The sequence below is a fragment of the Solanum pennellii genome, chromosome 2 (assembly GCF_001406875.1).
Source record: "Solanum pennellii chromosome 2, SPENNV200".
NCBI lineage: Eukaryota > Viridiplantae > Streptophyta > Magnoliopsida > Solanales > Solanaceae > Solanum > Solanum pennellii.
The window spans coordinates 48,555,955-48,574,466 of NC_028638.1; the positions used below are offsets into that span (position 1 = coordinate 48,555,955).

General features: G+C 29.6%; 1 protein-coding gene and 1 pseudogene across 1 annotated transcript in view; both read left to right on the top strand.

Moving 5' to 3' along the window:
- The window catches only part of LOC107010820 (two-component response regulator ORR24-like), an 18,899-nt gene extending 9,951 nt beyond the window's left edge, over window positions 1-8,948 (top strand). Inside the window, exons 3-8 of the mRNA XM_027914214.1 lie at window positions 6,780-6,952; window positions 7,074-7,150; window positions 7,236-7,269; window positions 7,762-8,194; window positions 8,363-8,447; window positions 8,542-8,948. Coding sequence (XP_027770015.1) covers window positions 6,780-6,952; window positions 7,074-7,150; window positions 7,236-7,269; window positions 7,762-8,194; window positions 8,363-8,447; window positions 8,542-8,700 — 961 coding nt within the window. The 3' untranslated portion in view covers window positions 8,701-8,948. The remainder of the gene's footprint in view (window positions 1-6,779; window positions 6,953-7,073; window positions 7,151-7,235; window positions 7,270-7,761; window positions 8,195-8,362; window positions 8,448-8,541) is intronic.
- Window positions 8,949-11,073: 2,125 nt separating this feature from the next.
- On the top strand, window positions 11,074-12,425 carry LOC107010104 (annotated as a pseudogene).
- The last annotated feature ends 6,087 nt before the right edge of the window (window positions 12,426-18,512 follow it).

Consider the following 18,512-nt stretch of genomic DNA (forward strand, 5'->3'; position numbering starts at 1 on the left):
TATATATATATATATATATATATATATATATAAATAATTTCTTAAGGGGTAAAAAATAGAAATGGAGAAGTAATATAAAATGGAGAAAAATAAAATAAAATAATCATCATATATGCCCCAGAGATTCAAACCTTCATCAAGAAGGATAGCTGAACCTAAGCAAGTTTAATTTTAATTCTACCACTTGACCAAAAAATTAATTTTGTTACTAGATTACTAGCAAATATATTTGAAATCTTAACGCCATGTAGTCTGCTGAGTACACTGTTTTTTTTTGAGTTTAAATTCATAGGTCATAAATGGTTATATACACAAATTATACATCTAACGGATATTTAATATATTTATCAATATAAATACGAAATTTATGTAAAAATTATCGAATTTTCAAAAATCCGCACCTTACACTAAAGATCCGCCTTTGAATTCAAGATCATAGAAGCTTATTTTCTATATTCCTTCTTTTTTTATTAAGTGATTTGTTGAATTTTTTTCCATAGTTTAAAATAAATTAAAAATTCAAAGTTTAAAAAAATTATTGAGCTTTTTTCATAATATTTACCCCTTCATTTAAGAAAGTTCTTAACTACTAGTGAAAAGACTTGTATAAGTCAAACAGTACACACTTGTTGTGTTATTATTTATAACTGAATTCACCAGATGTCAAAAGAGGTTTTCACACATTAACTTGTATTTTAGCTAATCTTCACATTACCGATTACATCTATGTTCAAACACTATTAATGATATCTTTAGACCATTTTTTAAGGTTAAAAAAACTTTAAAGGTGACTTTACGGAGGGTGGTGGGTGGTTGTTGAGGTTGAGGTGGCCCTTATAGAAGAGTTCTCATGTAAGGGCATACAAGAATATTTCGATATTTACTTCAAACAAAGAAAATCCTATTAAGTAATCAGAAATTCAGAATATTTATTACTTACTCCCTTTTAGTTTTTTTTGTATACTTAAAAACATAGACTTATAACTCCTTTCTCTCTTCATCTAAGTTTAGCTATCTTCCTCATCTCTCATCTTTTTAACAAAATGATGACAGGGCTGGAATTCTCTGAAAATTCTCCTTCTTTATCCATGGAGCTAGGATATAGAAGTAACGATAAATCATCAGAGTTTTCTATAAGAGCATATGTTAAATCCACAATGCCAAGACTCCGATGGACTCATGATCTTCATCGCCGCTTTGTGTATGCTGTAGAGCGTCTTGTATACTTAAAATTATATGAAAGTAAATATTTAGAGAATTATTTGGAATTGTATCCTTGAGGACAAACACAATTTTGCCTATATTATGTCAGCTTTATCTTTTCTATTTTTGGCCTCACTTCACCAATCTTCATTCTTGTTATTACTTAAATATGATTAGAAAATTAGATCTGCCAACAGCCCCTTGGTCTTTCGATGACATAAGTTAATACATTCTTTCTAAAAACATAAATAATTAATTCAAACTATATGGGTGCATTTGTTTTGGCACAAGGAGGAATTAAATGTTTTTAGTTTTCTCATTTTTGTTTGGTTAAACTATTTCTAAATAAATGTGTGTTAATATTTAGAAAAAATAAGTTACATAAATAGTATTTTAAGTTAACTATCAATGAAATGAATAAGAGTTATAGTATTATATTTTGTATGAAAAATCCGTTTAGGTATTTATTATTATATTTATTTCAATTTATGTAAGTGTATTTCATTACTAGTCGATTTTTTTTAAAATGATTTAATTTTTAAATTTGGAAACGAATTAATTTGAATTTTTTAATTTATCCTTAATGAATAACTCTAATTACAACTACATAAATAGTATGACATGATTAAATCCGAACCCTTGTCGAAAAATTATACGATATGCACAAGGTGAACTTCTGATGTTAAGTAAATACATATTAACAGTGCGGCTCACTGGCAAGGGGTTCATTGTTATGTTGCAGGTTTTGAGTTCGATTCTCATTGAGTGTGATAGGTTTATTCAATCTAAAATTATATATTTTTTTTATTTTTTTTAGTTTTCTTTTTATCTTATATCTTTTTCTTAATTTATTTTTGTTTAAATTTATTAGTCACATTTTAAATATTTTGTTCTTTTATTATTCTTATTTGTATTGCTCATTTTATTTCTACATACCTCTCTTCTGATGTACTAACTTAAAGAAACTCTTTGAAAAAAATGATGAATTGTTATTAAATTTAAAATTGAATTAGAAAACTATTATATAGAATAAAGTAAATTCAGATTAACCGAATGCAACAACTAAAAAGTTGTGAATATTTTTTTTAATAAAATCTATTTAATTGATTTTTTTTAAAAAAATTTCATTATATCTCTTTTTTACTTTTTTCAAGTCGATGAAAACTAAACTAAACTTATTTGATTGGTTCGTAATTTGTTTTCTTAACAAATGATTAACCTAGTAAATTGAATTAAATGAACTAAAAAAATCGACAATGTCATTTATTTATCTTATGAATATGCACTATAATATTAATAACTCGATCTTTACATCTTTCTAAAGAATCTTGATGGTTTTTAAACTAACATATGATTGAATGTACACTAATTTAAAATTTAGAAAAAAAGTAGAATACTGTAATATAAAAAAAAATACACTAGAAATTTTAGAAGCATGATGGAATAGGGTAAAAGTAGGAAGAAGCTAAACACACCATGACAATATAAGTTAAATTTAGCGGATTAAAGTTAATATTTTCCTCCCATGTCATTCAGTTTTTCATCTTGTAATTTTTACGTACTTACTTCTTTATACATCGCACCTTTCAATGAAAATTCTGGATCTGCCATTAACTGTCGAGAACTATTATATTAATTAAGTCAGATGTTTTAAGAAAAATAAAGGATAATTTCAATAAATACTTTTATAATAAAACCTACTGCTTGAATGTCTTTTTTTAATTAGAGGTGTGCAATAAGATTCTTAAAAAATACAAGGAAGTATATAATATAACACGAATTATTTAAAGGATGAAAAACGGGTGGTGAAGGCCCCCTTATGATTTTTTTGGTATATATATATATAAATAATATATGAGAATGTTTTGATACTGACTATGTTGTAAAAAGTAAGACTTATCATCAATCAACCCTTTGGCCTTTTCATGAGCAGAATATTTTTTTGTTTCCTTTTTCACAATTTTTCATCCTATAATGAATTCTAGATTGAACATATCATAAAATTCCGTGAAATCATTCTGTCTGTGTAATCAAAATTCAAAAAGACTTACTGTTAAATTAAACTCTCTTCAAGATGAACTCAATTTTTTACAAGGAAAAAAAGCCTCAATACACAAGTAAACAAAACATGACAACAGACTCATGACCAATTCTCCTTTTAGTATGATGATGGGCTAGCTAATATTTACACACAAATTTTTAATGAATTTAGTTTTACGCTAAAATTATATCCGTTACTCTGATATAATTAGCTATTTATGTCAAATTATAAAAGGATTCAAGAAAATCATTTGTGATTTTCTTACCCTTGGGGCATAGCATTGTTGATTCCATATGTAATTAATTCACTGTACAAGAGAAAAATTTGTGCGTAGAACACACAAATTTGTTTTTATTTTTTAAAATTGCTCCAACGCATCATATCGTAGTATATATAAGTACTCATTGACTAATTTGAAACTTGATATATATATATGATTTTTATCCGAATAAACAGTAGTATGAATTGAGAAGTCTATGATCTTTCAATTATTCAAAGAAAAGTAAGTAAATGTGTGCAGTGATGCAATCTAAAAAAGATAGTTTCTTCAAGAATCTTTTTATGTTATATGTGTAACAGTTTCGATAAGGTTTTTTTGACTTCAATTAGTAACTGAAAAGTTTGACACTACCCTCATCATTGTGCAGTCAATTGTAGTTTTTTTTTTAAGTTACCTTCGAGCTGGAGTTTTTGCTTCCCCCCTCCCCTATGCACCCCCTTGTCGATCCCTTTTTGTATTACCCTTATTAACAGAGTTTAAAAAAAAGACTTTTTTCATTGATCACCAGATGCTTGCTAATGGGTATTGCGTCTTTCCAGTGAAGTAGAACCGTCTTCACGGGGCCTCAACGATTTTGGTGGTGAAAAGTCCAAAGCGTGCCGGACCTGGTTAAATTGAAGAGCTTGTTGTGGAGATAGATTTTCGGTTTGTGAACCGAATGTCTCACCTGGAGACTCTAGACTTGAATCCCGAAATCACTGATTTTAAATTAAAATTATATCAAATTCAATTCAAAATATAATTAATTCAATTTCTCGTTTCATACTTAAAATTGTTCTTTTTGAAACCTTAAATATCGTTTAGTTCTAAGAAAATCTTTTTCTTTTCATGTGCACTGTTAGTCAAAGGAAGGAAGAGGCTCCTCTCCTGCAATGATGTTTCTAGTTTCTTCGAGTGTTATCTTATATAATTGACACGTGTCTATTTATTTTTGTAATGAACCGGATTAATTTTTGTAACCAGATACCATTAACCATTATTATTACTAATTCTCTGTCACCTCTCATCTCTTACTTTCTCACCTTTTTTTTGACCAAATATCATTAGTCATGGTTATTAGCAATTCTCTCTCCTTCCATTCTTTTCTCAATCAGCAAAGAATTACTTCTTTCCATTCAAAATTCTCCAAAAAGTAGAGCAATCAAACATCATTCGTGTAGATCAAACAATTAAAAATTAAAATTACATCAATATTTTAATGTTTTTACACTTACATATGAACAACTAGGGAGAGTCTCAAAAGAGAAAGACTGAAATGTAGTGATTAGTCCCAATTAAAGATTACAATTATAAATACCACAAGAAAAGAAGACCCAAAAAATAAATGGAGAATTTCACCGAAAAAATATATGAAAAAATATTTTTCTACCCATTTTTGGTGCCCTTTCTAGATCTTTTAGTTAGTTTTTGCAAAAATTCCAAATTGAAAAAAAATGATGTTACGAAGAAGACGATAGAGTTTTGTGGAACCAAGCTTCAAAGAAGTAGTCTCATGGGTTGAATTTATTAAATTTTATAACCTAAATTCATCCTTTGAATTTGTCTTCTTTTATCACGGTGTGAAATTAATGAAAAGGAAAAGTGACTTGTTGTTAACAAAGCAAATTTTTTATAGGAGAAAATGTTTGTTGCATAATTAAGTGAGAAAGAAAGAGATGAAAGATGAGAGTGGAGAGAAGAGAGAGAATTACTAATAACCATTGCTAATGGTATTTAGTCAAGAAAATTAATCTGATCCATTAAAAAATTAAATAATCACATGTCAACTATATAAGAGAGCACTTGGGGAAACTAGAGAGATCATTACTGGAGAGGAGCCTCTTCCGTCAAAAGATTAAATTATTTCTCTAGATATAGACTCTAAAAGAATGGAGCGGTAAATTAGTATATACATACATACATATATATATATATATATATATATATATATATATATAATTTTCTTTTTGTAATTTCTTAAAAGATAAAAAAACAAAAAATGGAGAACTAATAAAGAATGGAGAAAAAAAATTATCATCATATGTGCCCCAGAGATTCAAATCCTCATCAAGGAGGATAGCTAAATCTAAGCGAGTTTGATTTTATTTCTACCACTTGACCAAAAAATTAATTTTGTTACTAGATTCCTACCAAATATATTTGAGATCTTAACGCCATGTAGTCCGCTGAGTTTACTGTTTTCTTTTTTGAGTTTATATTCATAGATTATAAATGGTTATACACACAAATTAGACATCTAACGGATATTTAATAAATTTATCAATATAAATACGAAATCTATGTAAAAATTATCAAATTTCCAAAAATCCGCACCTCACACTATAGATCCTCCTTTGAATTGAAGATCATAGAAGCTTATCTATAGATCCTCCTTTGAATTGAAGATCATAGAAGCTTATCTATAGATCCTCCTTTGAATTGAAGATCATAGAAGCTTATATTCCTTCTATTTTTTATTAAGTGAATAGTTGAATCTTTTTTTTCATAATTTAAAATAAAAGAATAATTCAAAGTTAAAAAAAATTATGGAGCTTTTTTCATAATATTTAGCCTTCATTTAATAATGTTCTTAACTACTAGTGAAAAGACTTGTATAAGTCATACAGTACACGCTTGTTATGTTAATTATTTGTAACTGACTTCACCAGATGCCAAAAGAGATTTTCACACACTAGTTTTGTATTTTAGCTAATCTTCACATTGATGATTACATCTATGTTCAAACACTATTAATGATATCTTTGAACCCTTTTTTAAGGTTAAAAAAAACTTAAAAAGTGACTTTAAGGAGGGTGGTGGGTGGTTGTTGAGGTTGAGGTGGCCATTATAGAAGAGTTCTCATGTAAGGGCACACAAGAATGTTTCGATACTGACTTCAAACAAAGAATATAATGTCCTATAAAGTAATAAGAAATTCAGAATGTTTTTTAATAATACTCCAATTCCTTATACATTTTCTTCCTTTTTTTAGAGTCATCTAATTATGAGTGCAAAGTTGAACAAAATAAAAAAAAATTCAGCTTCATAATCAAAATTCATAAGACTTTGGAAAATTTTTATGTAAGAAAATCTTTTCTTTAAATTTAAAAGCCTTGACACAAGTAGACAAAAAGGTGACAACAGTGACTAGCTAGCTAACTCCCTTATATTTATTACTCCTTTTTTTTTTGTATACTTAAAAACATAGACTTATAACTCCTTTCTCTCTTCATGTAACTTAGCTATCTTCCTAACCTCTCATCTTTTCACAGAATGATTCTCTGAAAATTCTCCTTCTTTATCCATGGAGCTAGGAAACAGCAATAGCGATAAATCATCAGAGTTTGCCATAAGAGCGTTTGTTAAACCAATAATGCCAAGACTCCGATGGACTGATGATCTTCATCGCCGCTTTGTGCATGCTGTTGATCATCTTGGTGGAGTTGATCGTAAGCTTAACTTTCTCTTTTTTGTTTTTTTTAAGATTTTACAGTACACTATTAAAAAAGAGGAGTGGATCTATATATCATGATGGCTTAATAATTTGTATATATATATACTAATAATTAGGAGCAACACCAAAGATGGTGCTACAAATAATGGATGTGAAGGGCCTTACTATATCTCACATTAAGAGTCACCTTCAGGTAATTATCAGATCTTAACCCTTTAATTTTGTTCTTCTTTATTTTTTTTCCACCTTAAGAAAATATATTTTTATGATATGAACAGATGTACAGAAGCTTGAAACGTCAAGAGATGCAAGGTATATATCCCTATTTACTTAATTTTTTCCATCAAATTCTAGTTCTTCTATATGATTTTGTATGTACTAGTTATATATATATATATATATATANAGGAGTGATTAAGGTGCATAATTTAATTTTTGCGATTTTTTTTCAACCGCTTGAAACTTGATTTTATTATCTAAGAAGATGATAAAATAGAAAGTAAATGAGTAGTGAACGGTGAAGCAATCAAGAAAAAAAAATGTTATTTGAAGTTCCATTTGAGGAATTTTTTTTATGTTTCATTTTAGCCCTTTTTTGAGTTTTGCCTGATTCCATATCACCTTTAGGATTGCTAAAATTGAAAAAAGGACTTAGAACAACTTTTTCTAAGGCTAGATCTATTGTTAGGGAGACCAAAATTGATTTAATTTTGTCACATATTAGTATGTAACGCCATTGAGTTAATTAATTACGTCGACCACCAACTCATTTGACCTTTTTTGGTTTTTAATTAATTGAAGCAGAAGCTGCAAATGGGAGAAAGAGAAACAGAATTGATGGTTCAGATTCAATGAATATTGCTCAGGGAAACCTTGTTCATCGTTACAATCATATCAATGGCAAAGCCGCTGTGATTGATGGTTCCGATCAAATGAATTTTCCACAGGGAAACCTTGTTAATGGTTACAATCATATCAAAGGCAAAGCTGCCATGTTTGATGGTTCTGATCAAATAAATTTTCCTCGGGGAAACCTTGTTCATTGTTACAATCATAACAATGGCAAAGCCCCCATATTTAATGGTTCCGATCAAATGAATTTTCCACAGGGAAATCTTGTTCATCGTTACAATCATAACAATGGCAAATCTGTGTTTGATGGTCATCTTAATCCGACTGTAACAACTAACTATTTGGACAAAATTGCTTCCAGCTCTACTGTTTTTCCTCCTCCATGGTTTGTCTCATTTTTCTTCTCTTCCTTTTTTCTGTTAAAAATGGGACTATTTTTTAGTGTGAACATTTTTTACACCATCAATGTTGTAATAATCTGAAAATAGATAACTCCGGAGCTAGTATTGAATTTCAATGATGATATATGAAATTACATGTTTACCCCTTCCAGGAAACCTATGCCAGAGAAGAAGATGGGATTGGAAGGACGATGCTACATGTTTAGGGATTTCTTCGATGGAACCATTACTATTCGAGTAATAAAAGAAATCCTTAATTCACTTTTATTAATTAACTTTCTTTACTTGACATATATAGTTACAAATGAGAATTTTATTTTTGTTTGGGCAGGATGGAGATGATGATAATAAAATCTTGCGAGCATATGGTATTAGCAATTTGCCAAATAAGAGTGCAACTTCAATGATTGAAGAGGAAGACTCCCATAGCACTATGTCCTTGGAGCTATCTCTCAGTTCAGATATCTCTCTTGACCTTACTCTTGGTTGAAATCCTTTGGTCTCTTCCATTTCCTCAAGGGAAAAAACAAAAAAAAAAGCTCTTTTAGTTAATCCTTATTAAGTATATGCTAATACAAGAAACTTGTTTCTATTTAAACTAACCTAGCTTAGCTAGGTTAATTGAAACTTTGCAACTTAATTAGATTAAAGGTGCAACGATAATTTATAATGTATAAGGGTATAGTTTCAACTGAAATATAAGTTAATCAACTTATCTCTAAGTTTAAAAAGGTTATAAGTCAGAGAAAAGGTAAGCTAATTTTGTGTTTTTAATTATATATTTACGACACCTCGATCCTCTTCATGTGTGGGCTTGAATATTAAGCATGTGAAAAATCTTTATCATAATGCATAGTAATGGTAAGGCTTAGACTTAATTAGGACCTCATGTGTTCTGATCTATACCATGTTAATTAACTAAAGTGTGTGTGACTATATCATCTAGAAATTAAAAATGAAAGACCTTATTATAAATTAATTATATTGAACCTTAAAATTAAATTTTATAACCCGAATTCTTCCTTTGAATTGTTTTTTTTTTATCATGGTGTGAAATTAATGAAAAGGAACAGTGACTTGTTGTTAACAAAACAATTTTTTTACGGGAGAAAATGTTTGTTGCACTATTAAGTGAGAAAGAAAGAGATCAGAGATGAGAGAGGAGAGAAGAGAGAATTACTAATAACCATGGTTAATAGTATTTAGTCAAGAAAATTAATCTGATCAATTAAAAAATTAAACAGACACATGTCAATTATATAAGAGAGCACTTGGAAAAACTAAGAGATCATTACTGGGGAGGAGCCTCTTCCGTCAAAGGAGTGGATTATTCTTTAGATAAAGGCTCTAAAAGGAATGGAATGGTAAATTAGTATATATATATATATAGAGAGAGAGAGATAGATAGATATATATTTTGTAATATATAATTTCTCAAGAGATAAAAAACAAAAATGGAGAAGCAATATAGAATGGAGAAAAAAAAATTACCGTCATATGTGCCCCAGAAATTCAAACCGTCATCAAGGAGGATAGTTAATTTTATTTATACCACTTGACCAGAAAATTAATTTTGTTACTAGATTCCTACCAAATATATTTGAGATCTTAACGCTATATAGTCTGCTGAGTTCATTATTTTCTTTTTTGAGTTTATATTCATAGATTATAAATGGTTATATACACAAATTATACACTAACGAATATTTAATATATTATAAATATAAATACGGAATCTATGTAAAAATTATCGAATTTGCAAAAATCCACACCTTACACCATAATCCTCCTTTGAATTCAAGATCATAGAAGCTTATTTATATTCCTTCTATTTTTTATTAAGTGAATTGTTGAATCTTTTTTTCACAGTTTAAAATAAATGAATAATTCAAAATTTAAAAAAATTATTGAGCTTTTATCATAATATTTACCCTTTATTTAATAAAGTTCTTAACTATTAGTGAAAACACTTGTATAAATCATAAGATACACACTTATTGCGTTAATTATTTGTAACTCACTTCATCAGATGCCAAAAGAAGTTTTCACACACTAATTTTGTATTTTAGCTAATCTCTACATTGACGATTACATCTATGTTCAAACACTATCAATGGTATCTTTAGACCATTTTTTATGGTTAAAAAAAATTTAAAAGGTGACTTTAAGGAGGGGGGGGGGGGGCGTTGGTGAGGTTGAGGTGGCCCTTATAAGAAAAGATCTCATGTAAGGGCACACAAGAATGTTTCGATATCGACTTCAAACAAAGAATATAAATTCAGAATCTTTTTTAATAATATTCTAATTCCTTATTCATTTTCTTCCTTCTTTTTTCGAGTCATCTAATTATGAGTGCAAAATTGAACAAAATTAAAAAAAAAAATCAGCTTCATAATCAAAATTCATAAGACTTGGAAAATTTTTACGTAAGAAAATCCTAGTTGTAAATTTAAAAGCCTTGACACAAGTAGACAAAATGGTGACAACAGTGACTGGCTAGCTAGCTCCCTTATATTTATTACTCCCTTTTTAGTTTTATTTTATACTTAAAAACTTAGATTTATAACTCCTTTCTTTCTTCATCTAACTTAGCTATCTTCCTAACCTCTCATCTTTTCACAGAATGATTCTCTGAAAATTCTCCTTCTTTATCCATGGAGCTAGGAAAAAGCAGTAGCGATAAATCATCAGAGTTTGCTATAAGACCATACCTAAAATCCAGAATGCCAAGACTCTGATGGACACATGATCTTCATCGCCAGGTTGTCCATGCTTTTGAGCGTCTTGGTGGAGTTAACCTATTTTTATATATACACACACACACTAATAATTAGGAGCAAGACCAAAAATGGTGCTACAAATAATGGATGTGAAGGGCCTTACCATATCTCACATTAAGCCACCTTCAGGTAATTATTAATATATCATAACCCTTTAATTCTGTTCTTTTTCTATTACCAGCAGTTTTTTGGCTTTGAGAAAATATATTTTTATGATATGAACAGATGTACAGAAGCATGAAACATGAACAGATGCAAGGTATATATCCCTATTTACTTAATTTTTTTCATCAAATTCCATTTCTTCTATATGATTTTGTATGTACTAGTTATATATATAATTAAAGGAGTGATTCAGGTGCATAAATTAAATTCAGAATATTTTTTTTTAACAGCTTGAAACTTTATTTTATTATCTAAGAAGAGGATAAAATAGAAAGTAAATGAGTAGTGGAGGTGAAGCAATCAAGAAAAAAAATATTATTTGAAGTTCCATTTCAGGAATTTTTTTTATGTTTCATTACCCTCTTTGAGTTTTTTGCCTGATTCCATATCAAATTTGAAAGGACTTTGAACTTGTCGTAATAAGGCTAGATCTATTGTTAGGGTGATCAAAATTTTATTTTTTCACATATAAGTATGTAACGCCATTGAGTTAATTAATTATGTCTACCATAACTCGTTTGATCTTTTTTGGTTTTTAATTAACTAAAGCAGAAGCTGCAAATGGGAGGAAGAGGAACAGAATTGATGGTCCAGATTCAATGAATTTTCCTCAGGGAAACCTTGTTCACCGTTACAATCATATCAATGGCAAAGCCGCTGTGTTTGATAATTCAAATCAAATGGATTTTCCACAGGGAAACCTTGTTCATCGTTACAATCATAATAATGACAAATCCGTGTTTGATGGTCATCTTAATCCAACTTTGACAACTAACTATTTGGACAAAATTGCTTCCAGCTCTACTGTTTTTCCTCCTCCATGGGTCGTCTCATTTTTCTTCACTTCCTTTTTCCTATTAAAAATGGAACTCGAGAGCTAGTATTGAATTTCAACGATGATATATGAAAATACATGTTTACCCCTTCCAGGAAACTTATGCCAGAGAAAAAGATGAGATTGGAAGGACTATGCTACATGTTTAGGGATTTCTTCAATGGAACCATTACTATTCGAGTAATAAACGAAATCCTTAATTGACTTTTTATTAATTAATTTTCTTTACTTTGACATATATAGTTACTAATGAGAATTTTATTTTTATTTGGGCAAGATGGAGATGATGATGATAAAATCGTGTGAGCATATGGTATTAGCAATTTGCCAAATAAGAGTGCAACTTCAATGATTGAAGAGGAAGACTCCCATAACACTATGTCCTTGGAGCTATCTCTTAGTTCAGATATCTCACTTTACCTCGTTCTTGGTTAAAACCCTTTGGTCTCATCTATTTCCTCAAGGGAAAAAAAAAAACTCTTTTAGTTAATCCTTATTAAGTATATGCTAATACAAGAAACTTGTTTCTGTCTAAATTTACCTAGCTTAGCTAGGTTAATTAAAACTTTGTAACTTAATTAGTTTTATAATTCACCTGAGACTGGTAATGGTGCAGTGATAGTTTATAATGTATAAGGGTTTAGTTTCAACTGAAACGTATATTAATGGACTTATCTAAAAGTTTAAAAAGGTTATAAGTCCGAGAAAGGGTTAGCGAATTTTATGTTTTCAATTATATATTTACGACACCTTAATCCCCTTCATGTGTGGGCTTGAATATTAGTTGTTCTATTATCCAACCAAGCATGAGAAAAATCTAAATAATAATGAATAGTAGGACCTCATCCTTTCTAATCTATACCATGTTAATTAACTAAAGTGTGTGTGACTATATCATTTAAAAGTTAAAAATGATAAGACCTTGTTATGAATTAATTATATTAAACCTTATAATTATTAAGTTGTGTAATTTGATTTGTTTGATGTGTGTTAAGACTTAGGTTTATCATGTAGTAGAGAAGGTGTTAATTAAAGTATGCCTATGGAAAGATGTAGTTGGCTTCTTCTTTTTTTCCCCTCCCTCTAACACATGATGACTATGTTACACACAATATGTGTATGAGCTAGTGAAATTTCTACCTTTCAAATTCTTAATTATTGTACCAATTTTTGAACACCCATATAACTTGAGCTTGCAAATCCGAAATTCTCACACTCAATACATCATCCAATATTGACAACTCTTTTCTTCTACTAGTCAAAATGGCAATCACGACTATTGTTGTTATTCTTATTATCACTAGTGTTCTTGCTTACCCTATAAATGTGAGGAGCCTAATGGCAATAAAGGAAAAACCAAAAGCATCCGCTGATGAAGAGAATGAATATTTCCAGAATCCTTTATCGCCTTCTTTGGCAGTTTTGGGGGTGTTAGAGGTGCAATTAGGCCTCCATTTGGTTTAGGAGCCGGCTTTGGTGGATTTGGTGGTAGTATTGGAGGTGCTTTTGGAAGTGGTTTTGGCCCTTTCACCGGAAATGGTGGAACAAGTAGTGCTAGAAGTGGAAGTGTAAGTGGATTTGGTTCTGATATTAATGAAGGGTTTGGAGATAATGGTGGCAATAATCCTAATGATAAAATTGAAGGTGAACTTGATGCAGGTGACCTAGGTGAGGGAGGTGATGCAACAATTAAAAATGATATTCACTACCGTTGAACTTATACTCACTAATTATTAATAAAAGATGCTAAAACATACCGTATAATAGTATAAATTCGTTCAAAGAAAATTTAGTTTCTATGAACTAGAACAAATAATAGTAGTAACTTCAAATTGCACCTAGGAGAATAATTTATGCTTTATGATATCCGAATGTTATCTATAGCAAGAAATTTATTGAGTAAGATACTCTTGATCGTTCAATTAATGAAATTATGTGTCCAATCATGGATTGATGGCTATTTTTTATTTGTTGTTGGGTAAATCATCTCTTTATCATCAAAATTACTATTGTTTTCTTACATTTAGTCCTCATGATTCTTAATTTATATTTGTGAATGAACAGGATGGATGGTGGACAATGGACTCCAGCAAATAGAGCACACTACAACTTAAGGGACACAATTGCACGTTGCACCGTCCAGGTATGTCAAAACTCAAAACACATAATCTCAACTTTGTTCAATGCTAAAACATCCTTAAACTTATGTTCCAACGTATTTGTTTTATGTAATTCAGGTGTATCCTAAGTTATGGACCGCAATATACATGGCATTTGACAATGTAGGAATGTAGAACATAAGGTCTGAGTATTGGTCAAGGAGGTACTTGGGTCAACAATTCTACTTAAGAGTTTACTCCCCAGCCAATTCTTGGAGAGATGAACTCCCAATACCAAAGAATGCTATTCTTTGTGGCAAAGCTAGAGGTCATCGTACTAGACCTCTTTGAAACAATGTAGTTGTTCTTGCTAGTTTTCTGTCACGAGAGGGTGACCGACGTATATCTATGTAAGCTAAGGGAAAGATTTAATCTGGGAAGAGTTAATGAAGCTGAGTTTGAGCTATGACTTATAACTAGTCTCTTCTTTTCCTTCTATATCATATTTGTATCATGTGTTTAATTGTTGAACTGTATCATTTCACATCTCATTATTTTTTCCCCAAACTTTTGGTTAAATCTACATTGATTAGCTGATAATAACTTTCTTTACTTTAAGGTCATTCGAGTTGTTCATCTTGTATTCCTAAGGTACTTGGAACAATACTTTAAGAATTTGGTAAGACATAACAAAGTTAAAGAACATTTTCACAACTAGAAAATTAAAACTAGTAGAGAAACTAAAATCAGAAACAGATTAGAAAAAATAGACGAATTTTTTTTTCAATAAGAATTGTTGTCAGTCTGTGTTTAAAAAATCTTATTGATTCTAACAAACTTTGCAGAAACACGAAGTTACCGAAGTTTAATGAACCAGTGAAAAACAGATAGACAAAAATTAATTCACAAATCTAAAATCTGTGACACATACCAGAATCTAGAAAGACAAAAAGAATATCAAGCCCACTAAATGCACGGTGTCCCCTTAAGGAAATTATTCCCCTCTAGTATCCGAGATTTGATTTGTAATATGTCCTCCCAAGATAGAATGATCTCAATCACAGTGTATTGCTACCCCAAAACGCTGGTGTCAGCGAGCCACTCAACGGCAGTAAAGTAAACTTAGAATACTAGATTTAGTAGTTGAAAAGAAGTCTAGAAATTATATTATTAAAATGAGAGAAAATCCCTCAATTTATAGTAAACAAAGGGTAGTGCGAAAAAGTTCTTATTGGCCCTTACCGGAAAAGGCACTATCTTTCGGACAGGTCATTACCTTTTATAAAAGTCGCAATTTTTTTTATAAAAGTCACAATTTTTCATTAAAATGACAACTCTTCATAAAAGTCGCAACTTTTCATTTTCTATTCACACCTTTTAACACCTAACACAAATAACTCCTTAATGACCTGAACTCACAACCGTCAGAGTGAAAGTCAAGGATACTTACTACTCGAGTAACTCACTCTCATCTAATAGGTCTTACATACTACAAGAGAAAATATTCTTGAGTAATTGGTCTTTAATTTATAGTTGATTCAGGGGAACAGTTCAGCCCAATGTTACCTAAATAGTACTTGTTCCTTTGGGCCTAATTACTACTCCTAAGCTATTAATGGTCATCACTCATCATGACCACAAATAAAATGAGATTGTATAACCTTCCAACTTACGGTGTGTTTGGTAGGAAGGAAAATATTTTTTGAAAAATGTTTTCTAATTTTTTTATATTTGTTTGAGAAAAAAGTTTTGGAAAATATTTTCTAAATCAATTCATTTTCCTTAAAATTAAGGAAAATGACTTCCCTTCAAAAGTTAAGGAAAACATTTTCCAAAACTCTCATCCAACTTCAAATTACATTCCCTTTGAAAAATATCAATTTCTAAAAAATTAAATTTATTTTTTTAAAAATATTTTCGACTTCAAACTTTAAATTTTTTCACCTTTACCTCCTATCTCCCCACCCACCTCACCTCTCAAAATAAATTTTTAGTTTACTTTTAAAAAATATTTTCAATTTCAATTTTATATTTTTTTCACTCCTAGCCTCCAATCCCCAACCCCACCACCACCACCACCTGAGCAGCAACCTCCCACATACACACACCCAAAAAAAATTAATTTTGTTTTAAAAAAATATTTTTCAACTTCAAATTTTTAATTTTTAATCCATACTCCTACCACCCTCTGCCTGCCCACCATCCCCCATAAAAAAATAATTTTATTTTAAAAATATATTTTTAACTTAAATTTTTTATTTTTCACCCCTACCCCTCCCCCNAAAAAATTTCTACTCACCAACCAAGCATGAGAAATCTACTTGTTTTTCAGGAAAACATTTTCCTTCATACCAAACACACCCTTAATTATACTCTATTTTCACATGTACATACTTATATTACAGTTCAAAATTAACTATACACTAAATTAAAATCCTATTTTCACGTCTGTTGTGACATCATCTCTTATATCGGAATTTTAATATATGAACAAGGCCTATCCAAACTCTCCAACAATTCCATGGAGTTTTAATTTTCTGAAATAACTCGAGTGTGTTCATTATTCATGCTTACGACTTGTTCCAGCAAGGATTATATTTTTGTCCATTTACGTACTATAATTTAGCTACGTTTCCTAATTCCATCCTTCAACTAATACTTACGTAAGATAATTCGAATTTATGCACCTACACACAAACTACATATACTCCATTTTACTTACTATATTGGGACAGAGATGATAAATAATGACATGTCATCCTATCATGAATTACAGAAAAATCACAAATATGATTTGTTGTCTAGTCTAGCTCTAACTCAATATAATATAATAAATGGCGTACGCAAAACTTTTAATTTGTCAATACCATGTTTGAGGAATTAATTAGCTAACGAATATAGTATTATCTTTTTATAGAGTACATTTGCCTGTGGGGCCGACATGATTTTGATATATGTCTTGAGTTTTGATCGATCTATTAAATTATTTGTTAAAGTTATCGCGAATAAGTTACATGTAACAAATTTTTATTATGTATTTAGGCTAGAGTAATGTGAAGAGGATTATGTACTTCAAAAAAAAAAAGAAAGAAGAGAGTAAATAAATCTACGTATAATATACGGATGAGGAGGAGAGAGTTATGAGGAGGACTTTGGAGAATTATTTGGAATTGTTTCTTTGAGGACAAACACATTTTGCCTATATTATGTCAGCTTTATCTTTTCTTTATTTGGCCTCACTTCACCATTCTTCATTCTTGTTATTACTAAAATATGATTAGAAAATTAGATCTGCAAACAGCCACTTTATCTTTTGATGACATAAGTTAATACATTAATTTTAAAAAAATGAATAATTGATTGATCAAAATATTTCTAAATAAAAGAGTATGTTAAAATTTAGGAAAAACAAGTTACATCAATAGTATTTTAAGTTAATTTTCAAGGAAATGAAAAAAAAGTACTTACTAATTAATAGTACTATATTGTATGAAAAATCAATTTAGTTATTTATTATTATATATTTATTTCAATTTATGTAAGCATGTTTCATTATTAGTCTATTTTTTAAAAAAATGATAAACTTTTTAAATTTGGAAACGATTTAATTTGAATTTTCTAATTTATCCTTAATGAAAAACTCTAATTACAATCACAAAAATGGTATGACAGGATTAGAATCACAAGTTTATAATATCTTATTATAACATGTAAAAATTTCATCTTTTTTTTTAGATTGCGAGACTAGTCAAATTAGATAGGTTCACATAATTAGTTAAAACGAAGAAAGTATATATATTTTTCAATGCAGACTGTGGAGTACTATTATATTAATTAAGTGAAATGTTTTTGGGAAAATTGTATATAATAGCAAATTATTAATTAAAATAAATGCTATAAATATAGTTTGATTTAACTGTACCCTATAACAACTTATTTCTATTTTCACCTCTCTCTGGTGGAATCTCGCTCGCCACTTTCGTTTTGGTGGCAGTCTCCCTCGCCTCTCTCGCTTTTATACAAACACAAATGTATGAGATGTGTTATTTTTTTTTATAAAGCGAGATAAATTGTATGTATACATATATTTTCGTTCTTCTCTCTCCCCTCTCCCAGATTTGGTTCGTCACTCTCCCAGATTTCAATCAATTTTCTGGAGAGTTTTGAAGGGGAAGAAGTATTTTTTGCTGATTGAGAAAGGAATGAGAGGAGAGAGAATTACTAATAACCAAGACTAATGATATTTGGTCAAAATAAGTAAGAAAGAAAGAGATGATAGAGGAGAGAGAATTACGTACTCATAACCATGGTTAATGATATTTAATCAAGAGAATTAATATGATCAATTAAAAAATTAAATAGATACATGTCAACTATATAAAATAACACTTGGAGAAACTGGAGAAGAGACTCTTCCATCAAA